The 15951-nt window shown below is 41.4% G+C and overlaps 1 protein-coding gene across 3 annotated transcripts in view; it reads right to left on the bottom strand.

Annotated features, from left to right (window-relative positions):
* The window catches only part of pik3c3 (phosphatidylinositol 3-kinase, catalytic subunit type 3), a 125219-nt gene that overhangs the window by 67615 nt on the left and 41653 nt on the right, over positions 1 to 15951 (bottom strand). For all 3 annotated transcript variants that reach the window (XM_041196592.1, XM_041196583.1, XM_041196600.1), the window contains 4 exons: positions 10806 to 10898; positions 10061 to 10246; positions 3436 to 3593; positions 316 to 406 (listed from right to left, as the gene is read on the bottom strand). In XM_041196592.1, coding sequence (XP_041052526.1) covers positions 316 to 406; positions 3436 to 3593; positions 10061 to 10246; positions 10806 to 10898 — 528 coding nt within the window. The remainder of the gene's footprint in view (positions 1 to 315; positions 407 to 3435; positions 3594 to 10060; positions 10247 to 10805; positions 10899 to 15951) is intronic.

Below are 15951 nucleotides of genomic sequence, written 5' to 3' on the forward strand. Positions count from 1 at the left end.
AGGCAATTGAAACAGGATTTTAGGCAATAGTTTGGAACAGGGTGACATGCATCAACAGAAAGGAGGAAGAGGTCAAAGCGTGCCTTGCTAATAAATACAACACTATAACTGTGTTTTGGGCAAGGCAGGTAGTCAAAAATATTGCCAGGTGAGGAGATGGAGCAATTGGAGGCAATTTCATACTTCAGTCATAATTTATTGCATATTGGGAAAATGAGTGGGATGGACTGCTAATTTTAGTGAAGAGATAATATCTCTTAAAACAAATAGTATCAAAAGTTTGTGGAAGTAATGATTTGCACCAACTGTTTTTACCTCTAGGTTTTCTCCATCTGTTGCCTCTTTTGCCTTGGAAACTGGAGGAGGCGGCGATACTGGAGGAAACGGACTGGTGATTATTTGGGAGCTAAAAAGAGAATGTTCAGAATATAAATTAATTTAAAAATCCAAAAACTATTAAAAATTACAAACAAGAGTGAGCACTAGCAAACTTACTATTTATATTTTTAGGTTTAACATGTATTGCTAATGGACTTCACTGTTGAGTTATGCTGATTTACTAAACTCATTCAGGAAATTACTTGCTTTAATTGTTCAGAATATCAGCAATGATTATGTCCAGGTACAAGATGATCTTATGCAATTGAAGTTGTGCCTTGAAAAGAAGGGAAATTGCCAAATGCTGAACTTGAACATAATTGCACATCAATACACTGCCTTCCCAATACTTCATAAACTTTCATGATAAAAGTTTTAACTACTAACTGGGAGGACATTACTATTTTTAACGATGCTTTTGTCCCAACAGTCATAAGAACAAGGATAAAGCAAAAGGTCCTCTAGTCCAACAGCATGTCACATACAATTGTTCTGCACCACAATGTACACACTCCCCAACTCGCCCATAAGCCATGCAATCTCCTAAGAAGTGTGAAAATTGGATTAAAAATGTGGGAGGAGAAAAATTAAATCAGATTGATCAGAAACAGATCCTACTCTGATTGAAGTAATTAGGTGAGGGTTTCCAATTGAGGGCATCTTCAGCAGGCAGGCTCCAGTGATGCCACTCTGGAAAAATCCAGACATTCCAGTCCTAGGGTTATTTGCATGCTGGAGGCTAAGTCTCAGGTCTCTGTCAGCTTGGGTGGGGAGGCAAGCATCATATCATTAGGTCTGTCCTGTTGGAAGGGCTGAATAAAATAATTTAAAAAAGGAAGTGTACACATCTCTGGCTCTGTGTGCCTCAGATCTGCCAGGGGAGGTATGGCGCAGTGTTAATGTCACTGGACTAGTAACCCAAAGGCCCAGGTAAATGCTCACAGCAGCTGGTGGAATTTAAATTCAATAAATAAATTAATAAATCTATAATTAAAAGCTAGTCTCAGTAATGGTGACCATGAAACCATTGTTGATTGTTGTAAAATCCCATCTGGTACACTAATGTCCTTTAGGAAAGGAAATCTACTGTCCTTAAAAAACAAAATGCTGGAAAAGCACAGCAGGTCTGACAGCATCTGTGGAGACAGAAATAGAGTTAACATTTCGAGTCTATATGACTCTTAAGAGTCTCTTCTTCTGAAGAGTTATACGGACTCGAAACGTTAACTCTGTTTCTCTCTCCACAGATTCTGTCAGACGTGTTGAGCTTTTCCATTATTTTCTGTACTTATTTCAGATTTCCAGCATCCGCAATTATTTTGCTTTAATCTGCTGTCCTAACCTGGTCTGGCCTACTTGTGACTTCAGACCCGCAGCAATGTGGTTGATTCTTGTATACCCTCAAATGGCCTAGCAAGCCATTCAGTTGTATCAAACTGCTACAAAGTCTAAAGGAATGAAGCCGGGTGGACCACTCAACAACGGCCGAGGCGCTAGAAACGACAATGGCAAAACCTACCCTGTTGACCCTGCAACGTCCTCCTTACTAACATCTGGGGACTTGTGCCAAAATTGGAGAACTGTCCCACAAACTTCACAGTCGAACTCAAAAAATCATACCTTACAATGTCCCAGGCACCACAACCACCTTTCCTAACAGCACTCTGGGTGCTCCTCCAACACACGGACTGCAGCATTTCAAGACGGTGGCCCAGCACCGGTTCCCTTAGGGCAATTAGGAATAGGCAATAAAATGTTGGCCTAACCAAATCATGCCCACATCCCATGAATGAATAAATAGTTTTTAAAAATACGTGGAAAGCTTAGATCATCGAATTCTTATAATGTAGGTTTATGGTGCCCTCTGGTGGTGCCTTGCCCAAGTAACCATTTACTACTCCTATTGTCATTTTTGTTGCAGGAATGCTGCATAATCTATAGAAGCAGGGATTCTGGCAAATCTGCCTTTTGCAGCCCGGGACACTTAGCCAATCAGAGTGCCTCCATTGTTGTTGCAATGCATCTAACCCATAAAATGTTTAAGGAAGTTACTTTTAACCCATGTATCAAGGTCATCTTTGAGAGCCTCTCCTGGAGAGAATCAATTCAGCCAGTATTCCTACTTAAGTGTGTGAAATTTGTTTTATTGCATTTATAGGAAAACTGAATATAGATTTGTGCTCCAACAGAAAATGGGAAGAGATATATTCCATTTCAGATTGTTGATTTGAGGTAGTTCCTACAGAGTGGAGGTGTTCAGCACAGCTTTCTGAAAAGATGCTAATTAAAGAAAAATGAGCAAAAAGCACAAAACTTCACAGCTCCTTAAACAGGATTTTCTCACTAGGATAGAAAAACTGAACTGCTGGATTAGAATATAAAGATAAAAGAAATTGAGTTTCTGAAAATTAAATGCCCTTTTAAAGAGGCATTTTAAAATATTTCAACTGCAAAATGCCCAATTTTGAAGCAAAGTTTCTTTGAACAGTTCAGACCCACAAGCTTTTATCATTTTAATGGGAGAAAGTGTGGCTTAAGAACATAAGTCATAGGAGGATTAAACCATTGGGAACCTTGAGGCTGCTGCGCCATTCAATAAATCATGAGTGAACTTCAACATCTGCTCTTTTTCAGCCTATCCTTTCACTTCCTTGGTGCCTAAAAATCTACTGGCCTAAACTGAGCATCGTCATCTTTCTGGGATAGTGTGTTCCAAAGGTTCACAACTCTAAGTGCAGAAATTTCTCTTCACGTCAGTTCTATATGAGTTCTCCTCCCAACCCTAGGTCCTGTAAGCTTTCTGAAGTTGGACCACCTCAGCACCTAAATCAAGACATCCTGGCTGAAACTCTCTGGCCAGGTTTACCTACTGGTTAACTACACAGAAGTCAAGTTATAGATTCAGTATAGTTCATTTTGCCATCAAATTGTTTGTATGAGAGGACACAGGTTACATTTATTATAGTGCCTTTATATCAAAGAGCTTCACAATGGAAGATATTAACAAATGGCCTCAGCTTTAAAGTTAGAGCAAAAATATTGAAAAATTGTCCTTACCTCTCCATTTCTGAAGCACCAGTTAATGAGCCAGACATACTTTCAGACATTGCAGTCTGACTGCTATCTCTTCTGTTTGGTTCTAATCCAAATCTTATGTCATTAAAGTTTTCATACTTTAAAGCCTGGACAAGCTGAAGCAGATACATGAGCAAATCCTATGAAGGATAAAGAGTTTTCAAGCATTTAGTTTTAAGATAAAGTTGGATGAATCAAGTTTTTAAAAAAACAAATATTTTAAGAAAGCACTTGCACAGCTACAAATTGATACTCAATATCTGCCATTCTGCATGTGAATCATAAAAAACAGTTCAGATTATGATAAAATCATTATGCAACTAAAACAAAGGATGTAGAGGAAAATATTTACTGAAACATTCTGAAAAAAGAGACACTGTTTGTCAGTTTTCTTTTGCACTCATCAGGACAATTCACAAGAAAATACCAGTGACGGGGAAACAACATATTTACAACAAATTGATGATAGTTTTGTGGTCACCATCACCTGAGACTATCTTTATATTCCAGGTTTATTAACTGAATTCAAATTCTACTAGCTGCCGTGGATTTGAACCCATGTCCCCAGAGCACTACATCCTCTAACACCCACCAGGATGATCTGAGGGCTCTCCGCTTCTTCCTCGAGCTGAGGCCCGAACAATCTCCATCCACCACCACTCTCCTCTGTCTGGCTGAACTTGTTCTCTCACTGAACAATTCCCCCTTAAACTCGTTTCACTTCCTCCAAATAAAAGGTGTGGCCAAGGGTACCCTCATGGGCCCCAGTTATGCCTGTCTCTTTATGGGGTATGTGGAGCATTCCTTGTTCCAGTCCTACTCAGGACCTCTTCCACAACTCTTTCTCCGATACATCGATGACTGCTTCGGTGCCGCTTCATGCTCGAGTCTGGACCTGGAAAAATTTATTAATTTTGCTTCCAATCATATTCACATGGTCCATCACTGACATTTTCACATGGTCCATCACTGACACTTCCACATGGTCCATCACTGACACTTCCACATGGTCCATCACTGACACTTCCACATGGTCCATCACTGACACTTTCACATGGTCCATCACTGACACTTTCACATGGTCCATCACTGACACTTTCACATGGTCCATCACTGACACTTCCCTTCCTTGACCTCTCTGTCTCAATTTCTGGTGATAGACCAGAAATAGCCCACCAATATTCTTTACAAGCCTACCGACTCCCACAGCTATCTTGACTACAACTCCTCACACCCCGCTTCCTGTAAGAACTCCATCCCATTCTCTCAGTTCCTTTGCCTCTGTTGCATCTGTTCTGATGATGCCACTTTCCAAAACAGTTCCTCTGACATGACTTCCTTTTTCCTTAAGCGAGGTTTTCCACCCACGGTGGTTGACAGGGCCTTCAACCAAGTCCGGCCCATCTCCCGCGCATCCGCCCTCACAACTTCCTCTCCGTCCCAGAAACATGATAGGGTCTCCCTTGTCCTCACTTATCACCCCACCAGCCTCCGCATTCAAAGGATCATCCTCCGCCATTTCCGCCAACTCCAGCATGATGCCACCGCCAAACACATCTTCCCTTCAGTCCCCTGTTGGCATTCCGTACGGACCGTTCCTTCCGGGACACCCTGGTCCACTCCTCCATCACCCCCTATACCTCAACTCCCTCCCACGGCACCTTCCCATGCAAGTGCAGAAGGTGCAACATCTGCCCCTTTACTTCCCCCCCTCCTCACGGTCCAAGGGCCCAAACCCTCCTTTCAAGTGAAGCAGCATTTCGCTTGCACTTCCCTCAATTTGGTCTACTGCATTCGCTGCTCCCAATGTGGTCTCCTCTACATTGGAGACCCCAAACGCAGATTGGGTGACTGCTTTGCGGAACACCTTCGGTCTGTCCGCATGACCCAGACCTCCCTGTCGCTTGCCATTTCAACACATCACCCTGCTCTCAAGCTCACATGTCCATCCTTGGCCTGCTGCAATGTTCCATTGAAGCTCAACCCAAACTGGAGGAACAGCACCTCATCTTCTGATTAAGCACTTTACAGCCTTCCAGACTTAACATCGAGTTCAACAACTTCAGATCATGAACTCTCTGCTCCACCCCCATCCCCTTTCCAATTCCTCTTTTTCCAATAATTTATAATTTTAAAAAATATATATATTTTAAAATATTTTTTTCTTTTCTCACCTATTTCTATTACTTTTAAATTTATTTCCATCCATTGTTTTATCTCCACCTTTTAGCCCCTTTCGATCCCTTCCCCCCACCCCACCCCAACTAGGACTGTCACTTGCTCGTCCTGCTTGCTACCCTTAATGTCACCATTAGCACGTTCCTTAGCTAATATCACCACTGTCAACACCCCTTTGTCCTTTTGTCTATGACATCTTTGGCAATCTCTTCCTTGCATCCACCTATCACTTGCCCTCTATCCAGCTCTACCTGTCCCACCCCCCTTAACCAGCTTATATTTCACATCATTTCTATTTTTCCTTAGATCTGAAGACAAGTCATACAGACTCAAAATGTTAACTGTATTCCTCTCCGCAGATGCTGTCAGACCTGCTGAGTTTTTCCAGCTATTTTTGTTTTTGTTTCAGATTTCCAGCATCCGCAGTATTTTGCTTTTATCCCCAGAGCATTAGTCTGGGTCTCTGGATTACTAATCCAGCGACATTACCACCACGCCATTGTCTACGAGCAGGTCTTTCCAGAAACCACCTGAACTTTCTAGCAGAGATGAATAGGTGACAAGCAGGAAAATTGACTTCCCTCATCCTCTGTAAATCAGGGGCTCAAAAGGCAACTGCGGTGTCACAGAGTAACTAATAGCAGAAAAATGGCTACCCTTTTGATCCGGGTGCCATGTTCATACAGTCTGAAATGCCTTTATCCATTAGACCACCAATTGAATTATTATGGTGGGATTTTAACCATGAAAGTAAATGCTAGAATGTGACTTTAGAATAGCCAGACACTGGGCTAGATTTTAAGTTGCTAACGTGCTGGGATAGGGAGGCTCAGATAGTGTACAGGAAACCTGGAAGTGCTTTAAACCAGTCACTGCACTGACATTAATTCCAGGTTTCCCGTCCAATTTGGCTGTGCAGATACAAGGGCGACCTGCATAAGTTGATTTTAACTCCAGTATTTAAAAGGGATATTGCAGACGTGAAAATTGAATGACTCAATTTGGAAACAGAGCACAGTGACAGAATAAGTGCACGTACTTAAAAAGGTACATCTCGTTTTCCTGACTGTGATGCTGGAGACTATAAGGACTTCCAGTGGGGCTCTTTACGGACAGGAGGGAGTAGCAAGCCAATGTAACCAAGAAGTTGTGACTGGAGGCTGAGGAGGTGGCCAGGAGTATGGTGCTATGCTCCTGGATTCAATGTCATAGGTGAGGAAAGCGAGTATAATGGCACATTCAACTACATCTTAATATGGGTATCACCCCAACAACCTTACCCTGCATTCTCAAAACTATTGCAGCACAAATCATCCTTCACATCAGTCTATCGTGCAGATGCACCCATCCTTCTTTGTCTATACACTTCCTCATACCCCATCTGTCCAGTGATTATAATGTGGGTGCCAGTGGTCAATGTCATGCTCTCCTTCATATTCAGGCTCAACAATTGCTCTCAATCAGAAACACGCCATTACTCTCGCTCAGATCTCTCCTTTAGACTCAGACGTCTACAGCACAGAAGGCAGCAATTTGGCTCATCACATCCATGTTGGTCAACAAGGATCTGACTGCACTAGTCCCATTTTCCACAGCTTGGCCCATAGCCCTGGAGGTTATGGCAACACAAGTGAATACCTAAATGCTTCTTAAATGTTACGAGAGTTTCTAACTCAACTACCTGTAGCCAGAGAGGATTTGAAAATTACTGCTAGGGCCCCTGATATCTCTTCCCTTGCCTCTCTCAACAGTCTGGGATACATCTCATCCGGGCTTGCGGATTTATCCACTTTTAAGGCTGCTAAAATCTCCTCTCTCTTGTTGTTAATTTCCTCTAATGTTTCACAGTCCTCCACCCTGATGTCTATACATGCCTTGTCCTTTTCCATTGTGAAGACTGACGCAAAGTATTCAGTGGGTACTGTACCCACATCTTTCTCGCAGGGAGCTTTGGATGGGCCATGAAAAGGATGATGGTGATATGGTACATGGAAGTTGTAACTCAGCACAAAGACGTTCCACTTCTCATCCACTGCCCCTTCCAATCAGCGCCCACATTCTGCTACGTGTCCCGATGGCCAAGTCTGTTCTTGCACAGGTATAAGTGGAACAGTCTTTAGCTGTGGCCCTCATGGGCACTAAAACCCTGAAGATGTTAGCCAAGAACATCTCTGCAGTCAGGGAAGGGATCTGAGCAGCCTGCCTCTACCCTTGCGAAAGCCACAGGGATTCTACCTTGTAGAAGCACTAGAGAGAAAAATTTGTAGTTGCAAAAATGTATGCACATGGGTGTATTATACAATATTAGAATGTTAAATTTCTTTATTTTTTGAGCCACATACACATTTGTTTTCAACACTTTACCATACTGCCCTTCTTTGGCTGCTGTCTGGCAAGTGGTCTTTTCACTTATGACAAAGGGCAATACAAGAATTAATGCTGAACAATGCTGAAGGAGAGCCGTGAAAAGGGGTGCTTGGTTGCTTGCAAGACTACTTTGTGCTGTGGCTGAGTAGTAGCTTTTGCACGTGGCTGTCAGATGGGTGGACTGGTGGAGCCTAAGTGAACTTTGCAAAAATGACAGCATCTCAGGCATTGCTGGTGCCTTGGAAACTTCATGTTCCACCTTCTTAGAATCACCTGAAGAGTCTCCATGCTTTGCACCTCGTTTCTCCTGCAGGTACAAAACTCACTACTGTACAACGCTGTGCATATCACTGCACAAGGCATTCATTCTGGAGATCCTGGCTGGTGTGTACTGAAGGGCATCTCCAGATATGCCCAGGCACCTGAAGCACATCTTCAACATGTGTTTGGCTTGTTCTTATCACATCTGCTTCGCATATGGCTTTCAGTGTATCATTCTTAGACCTTGTTGCCAAGTATCTCATGAGTATTATCAGCCATGTATTAAGTGTTCTCCCAGGAACCACCTGGTGGGTCTGCTTAATGGGTGCAAAGAGAATAGGAAAGATGTGTTGCTGCAGGATGAAAGTATCATGGCAATTGCTTGAGAATCCTGTACATATCTACATAAACGTTCTTTGTGGTTGCGCACTGGCTGCGCATTGATGGAGTGGAATAGTCTGGCAGTTGTTGAATAACCTTGAGTGATCCGGGGGTGCATTAATTACCACAAACATGCAGTTGATGTTGTCCTGTAGCTGTGGGATGCCAGTTAGAACTGCAAACATAAGCACCTATTTGCTTTGATGGCATCAATGGCAATGTTGACATAATTTCCTGCCCCAGCAAACATCAATAATTTGTCTAATGTGTTTGTGGACAAGCAACAGGGATCCTGCAAATATCCCTGGCTGACACCTGGAAAAGTGTCAGAGGAAAAAGAAGTTGAAGGGGATAGTGACTTTGATGGCCATGGTAAAGTGTGGCCAGCAAGTCCACTAGACAGTAGACCTATTTGCAGCAGGATACAAATGTGTGTCACCACCCAAACCGAGGCCCTAAGCCTCATGAGCTACTCACGTTCCAACATGTCAGGACATCTTATCCTCTGCTTGTACACTGTGTTGCAGGTATTGCCTCTTGTGAGCTGCATCCCTCTGCTCATCCCATCTCTCCTGCAGAGCGGCAGGTTTGTAAGGAGCAGGCTGGTACCACTCCTGCCGCTGGTCATCTTCGTTCTCAGAGGTCCAAAGTAGAGATCAAACATACAAACCTCTAAAAGTTGTGGAAATTACCTCTCAGCACAAGTACTGTGAACAAAGCCTTTGACACAATCAGGCAAAAAAGCTGCTGTGAATATCCAGTACTTCTTGGCATATTTCTCACCATATCTTTAGTTTCGTCAATTGGAGGCCTCAATCAGGATCACAATGTCTTTAGAAGTGGTCATTTTTATTCACTGCAGTTGCACATAATTAATTTGGCCATCAACCTTCCAGTGTAGAGTTCCACTTGCCTACACAAAATAGAAGTGTTCCACTCGACTGTAAACTAGTCACATTTGCCCTCATTTAACATGGCACTTGCAGAAATTACATGAGCCTTGCTAACCAAAACTGTGAGCAGCAACAATGAACTGCACACTCAAAAGATTTCTTTCCAAGAACTCCACCAAGCTCTACAACTTGGTCCTGTATCACTGCCAATATGCTGCCAGTTACAAAGAGACACAACAGCAGCTGACTGGAATTGAGTCTTCCAGTTTCCCTTGTTTGCAAAATTTGGCAAATTAGTTATAAAACCCACCTAGAAAATATCATATATATAGAAAAAAATGCATTAGAAATTAGAACTTGCAATGCAGGCTTCATGATAACATATTTCATTATTTTTAGCATGAACTCCAAAGTTTCTTATCAGTTACAAGTGCACGAAGCTGTGCAATTTATTATGAATCTATTATCACATTCATAATAGATCCCACAACAAGAGTTTAGTCTTATTTAGTCTACAACATTCTTACCTCATCATCAGCTTGTTGCAACCGAGCAACAGCATACCGCCTTACAGTTGGATTAGTGAATTGGGAGGAAAGCAACTCAAGACCATCTTCTACATCCATTGGTTTCCACTTTCCTAGCAACTCCAAGGCTTGTTTTGCTTCTTGGGCCAAGTCCCAGTTTACACACTTTAAAAATTTAGTCAAAGCCTACAAAAGAGAACTACATTTAGCGAAGCAGCTTTGCAAGTCAAGTTTTGCAGTTCCTTACCAGTCATGTGCATGCAAACTACTACTGCAAGTTTCATGAGCATTGGTAAATATCCTTGATATCCAAATCACTCAAATACTAACTTATTATCATATAACTGGGGGTGGGCACTCTGATAAATACTGCAAAAATTGATTTGACTGTTGTAGAAATCATTCAAAATACTGTATTATGATTGGATATTATTGTACAGATTAGGTATTATACATGAACAATTTCAAGCGCCTAGTGCTAGCAGGAAATTATTTCAGCCACGCATTTCCTTACATTGTTTGAAAACATATGCATCATAAATATGCTGATTCGGTCAATTTGCCCAAGAATTGTAATGGCAATAAAAATATCAAAACTACAGTCTACAATTAATAATTTGAAATTACTGCACTTAAATTGTTGAATACATTGAATTAGAGTAGTCATGAAATTAGATGATTACATGAAATAACAGTGGTTTCTGAACCTTTTGCAACTAACAAGTACATTATAAAAAAAACTTACCTTTTCTTGGTTGGTGAGGTAATATCTAAATTTCCAAACAAGATCTTGCTCTTCAGAAGACAGTAACTTAGTGGGAGGATAATTTAAAATAGTCTGGAAAAGAAAAAAAATGTGGCTTCTTAGAAACTTTGACGTATGTAATAGAGTAAGTTCTATCAAGCTTGTTACTCAAACTTTGAATACATATTTTTCACAGGATGTGGGTGGCTAGGCCAGCATTTGTCACCTAATCCCTAGCTGCCCTTGAGAGATTGGTGGTGAGCGGCCTTCTTGAACCACTACAGGCCATGTGGTGTAGGTACACCTAAAAGTGCTGTATGAAACAGGTGTAAAGAATGCAAATTCTTACCGTGACATTGAAAAAATAATTTTGCGGTGAGGGTTGTTCATACAAGAGAACAGGTTACCTTTCTATTTTAGACATTCTCGGTGCTGAAACGATTATGGAAGCTTACTCCCTCTCCCACACTTCCAAGATTCTGGTTGAGACTGAGCCACATCAGCACATAAAGCTGACTCAAATATACAATTTTGCCCATGCAGAGCTTCAATCCCACATTGGATTAATAACATCCTCTACAAAAATGTGGCATTGAGTTTTTAGTAATTCAAAATGGAAAAACAGCACCATATTGCATTATCAAAATAAAGCTCAATTTAATTGTTTCAGTCCACACAACAGCATAGGTGCTTTAAGAAACCCACTTTTGGATAAGAAGAAAAACAAGAGTGCCTGGCCAAAGTGTAAATCCTCATGTTCCAAGGCTACAGTAGCAGGAACATCTGAACTGATCTGCAAATCAAGCATATCTATTGTCAGCAACAGAGTTATTTCAACTTCAAGTAGAAACACTGAATCAAGCAGCAACATTAGCACGCTGCTGCCAGTAATGTCAAGAGCAACAACAACACAACTTTGGTGACAGACTACTTTCTAAAACACGTACTGATCAGTTCACCACTACATTACCCGGGATAAAGAAATTGTTTCAACATGCCAGTGAATGTTATAGTGTCAGCAACCAGCAGCAGGGAATATTAATCATTCTTAAAACCTGGCATTGCCAAGATGCAGAGCACCATTTACTATCCTTTTGGCCATTCAAGCATTTCTCGTATAGATTTCCCATAGCTATTTAAGTTAAATAGCTAGTTCAACAGATTGCTGTATTTTTCCCATTGGCCACTCAATTGTGTTAAAGAAAATATAAAAGCATCAATCCAATATACCCAAACTTCTAGGCAGTAAATTTGAACATTCCAATGAGTCACATGACTACTTTTATACTGTTACTTTACTGCTATTGCAAAGTGATTTCTACTAAGCTTGTAATATAAATATAAAGAAAGATCCTCTATTGCAGGAGGCATCTTGAAGCAGCATGAGCTGACACTGTATGACATACAATTCTAATGCACTGTCAGAACCGCATTATAAAATGCTCAAAAGCTCATTTGGAGCAAGTGAGAAGAAAGCTATTCACATCACATTCTCAAACTCTATTTACACGCAAAGCACTTACATGGACAGAAGAATTCTGTAACAGCTAGAAGTACAAAACATGGTGCTATTTGACTAAAACAAATATCGTAGCTACCACAAACTAACATATTAAAAAAAAACATTATTACTGGTTGAGGCAATAGTAATCCAAAAGCCTGAACTAATAATCCAGAGAATGTGGCGAGTTCATATCCCACCACGGCAATGAGAATATAGGCGTTTTTTTTTAACCTATAAAAGTGTCCATGAATCCATCAGGGTGTCAAAAAAATAACTAGTTCACTAATGCTATGTAAGGAATTAAATTTGCTGTCTTGCATGGTCTGATCTATATATGGCTCAACCACATCTTCACAGGCAACTAGGAACAGGCAATAAATAACAGCCTTCCCAGGAATGTACAAACGCAAGAATTTAATTAAAGAAGTGATTTAGGATATGCATCCAAAAGGAAAATGGAGAATAAAATGATCTAGCTAGGGAAAAGAGAGCAATAAACTTGCATTATATAATGTATTTCACATTCTCAGGAGGGCCCAAAGCACTTCACAGCCAATGAATTCCTCTTGCAGCCAATTTATGCATAGCAAGGGACAGGAAATAAAATAGCTGCCAAGTTAACTTGTGATATTGATGGAGGGATAAATGTTGACCAAGACATGAAAACTCGTTGCTCTTCTTCTGAACAGACAGAGAGGACTTCAGTTTAAATCTATTCAAAAGACAGGAGTCTTGACAACGCAGAACTCCCTCAGTGCTCCATGTTTAGAGTTAGCGTGAATTACGTACTCGAGCACTGGAGTGAAGCTTTCACCCCAAGTGTGCCCAGAGTCAAGTCGGTACCTGTTGAGAACATTTCATTCTGAATCGCAGTATTGACTATTTGTAGCTTAGCCACACACACAGTAAGCTTTATTATGCCATCATAATGCACCAGTCTCGAGCTGCTGCTCTAAACACTGGGAGATTGTTGATCGATGCTCAGTCACCAGTTTGATGGCATTTGTTGTGATTTCAGTTAAAGGAATGGGCTACGTGAAGGCTGCCAACTTCCAACCCACCCAAACATCCTGACTACCCTGCTGGCACACATTCCCTCTACTGTTCCACCACAACGCAGCAACGCTCTGTGAAGCTCAGCAAATCGAGGAAAACAAATGCCTCCCCATCCACCAGTACCTCACTAATGTCCCTCACCTCCGCTTGAAATCATGTAAGCCCTTTTGGACCCGAGCTCACAACCTCAGGCAATGCGATTTCAACCCTGAAGAAGCTTGGAGAAATGAATGGCCCTCACAAGAAGTCAGGAACAAACACCTCGTGAAAGACCTGACACAGAAGGTCCCTGGTTTCAACCTCCTACGAATCTCATGGGCATCTCTAAACCACATCTGTATAAACCATAGCAGATGCGGATACCTGATGCACAAATGGAAAATTAAAATCTTTCCCGTGTGCAACTATGGTCACCCAGAAGACCATGGAACAGATAACAACTCATTACCCGACTCAAATACGACGGCGGTATTACAGTAATATACATTGCCACTCCTGACATAATTTCCTGGCATGACCACCTTGATATAAAATTATAGTTGTTGCTCTTTATCTAGCCATACAAAAGAAGATTGCACCAATGTAAACTTTTCCATTTCCTGTAGCAGATACCCTTAGAATAGCAAAACTGCCCAGAATAATTTTGTGCACACTACAGCTTTTATTTATATAGCATTGTTAACATGGTAAAGCACACCAAGGCATTTCACAGGAGCATTAAACAAAATATGACACAAAACCACATAAGGAAATGAGGGTAGGTGAACAAAAGCTGGTCAGGTAGGTTTTTAAGGAGCGTCTTAGAGGAGGAAAGAGAAGAAATCATAGAGCTTCAGGACTGGGTATCTGAATGCACAACCATCAATGGTGGAATGATTAAAATCAGTAAAAGGCCAGAATTCGAGGAGTGCATATATCCTGGAGGGTTGTGGGATTGAAAGAAGTTACAGAGATTTGGCGGGGGGGAAGATGAGGCCATAGAGGGATAAGAATTTTAAAATCTAAAATTGTGACCTTGCCTAACTTGGAGCCAGATGTAAGTCAGCAAGCACAAGGGTGATAGTTGAACTTGATTTGGCACGAGTTAGGATGTTAGCAGCAAACTTTTGGACAACCTCAAGTTTAGAGTACATAATGTGGGAGGATGGCCAGGAATGTGCTGGAATAGTCAAGCCTAGAGGTAACAAAGGAATGGATCAGAGTTTCAGAAGCAGATGAGCTGAGGGAGGTTTTAAGTCAGGCGATGTTGCAGAGGTATGAATGAGCAGCCTTGGTCTTGGTGCTGATATGTAGTTGGAAGCTCAGCTTGTGGTCAGTTATCTCACCATGGTTACAAACAGGCTGGTTCAGTATCAAACAAGTGCCTAGGAATGGAGTTTGTGGTGAGGACCGGTCTGTCCAATATTTAGTTGGGAAGAAAATTCTGCTCATCCAGTACTGGATGTTGGACAAGGAGTCTGACAAGTTAGAGGCAATGAAAAAATTGAAAGAGATTGTTGGAAGGTAAAGCTGGGTGACATCAGTGTACACGTGGAAACTGATATCGCATTTTCAGATGATGTCACCAAGGGACAGCAAGCGGATGAGAAATAGGAGGTGGTAACAGTGCAGGAGCATAAAGTGATTCTATGTTTGCAACTAGATAGGCAAGGATGAAATTAGGAGAATATAGTCCTACCCAGTTGGGCAACGATGGAGAAACACTGGAGGAGGATGGTGTGGTCAACTGTTTCAAAGGTTACAGACAGGATAACATGAGTGAGGAGGAATGGTTTACTTTTTCAGTCATATAGGATGTCGTTTGTGACTTTGATAATGCCATTTAGGTCCAGTGGCAGAGGTGGAAACCTGTTTGGAGGGATTCAAACATGGAATTCCGGGAAAGGAGGACTTTGGGAGGTGACTGCACTTTTAAGGACTTTGGAGGGGAAAGGGAGGTTGGCAATGGGAAGGTAGTTTGCAAGGATGGAGGGGTAAATAGTTAGATTTAAAGGACAAAAGTTTTTAAGTCCAAACTTAACAGACTCTATTCTTCAATGTAGTTACTTTGGATAGTTATGACCTAATTCAAACACACTTTCTAGAGACAGAACAACTGTACACTGATGGATCACTGCCCACATTCATCAGTCTCTGCCTATGACGAGACTTAAAGCGTTCAAATCTAAAATGTTAATTTAAGTATGGTTCTGGGTTCCTTCCAGCCAACATGCACAGTATGAAATCCCAGAAGTTAAAATGATTTCAGCAAATGCTGTAATGCTGGCCATGATGCACACCAGTACTTAGGGATCATCAATCAATGGTTCCATAATCCTTAAATCCCAGTCTTGGCTGATATTCTGATTTTAATTTCCACAAGTTTTCTCACTGACCCATTAATATTCTGTATTAGTTGAAGGAAATCATTAAGCTTCACAAACTACAAGACAAATACAGATTTTGAACTAATGTTACATTATCACAAGTAAGGCTTTAGGGAATGGATCTTACTCCTAGACATTCTATAAGTATTAGGCAATCATAAATTTCAGTTTTGTCAAACATCAGAAGGAAGCATTTGACCCATGGTGTCAAACATCTTGC

The sequence above is a fragment of the Carcharodon carcharias genome, chromosome 1, assembly GCF_017639515.1.
Source record: "Carcharodon carcharias isolate sCarCar2 chromosome 1, sCarCar2.pri, whole genome shotgun sequence".
Taxonomy (NCBI): Eukaryota; Metazoa; Chordata; class Chondrichthyes; order Lamniformes; family Lamnidae; genus Carcharodon; species Carcharodon carcharias.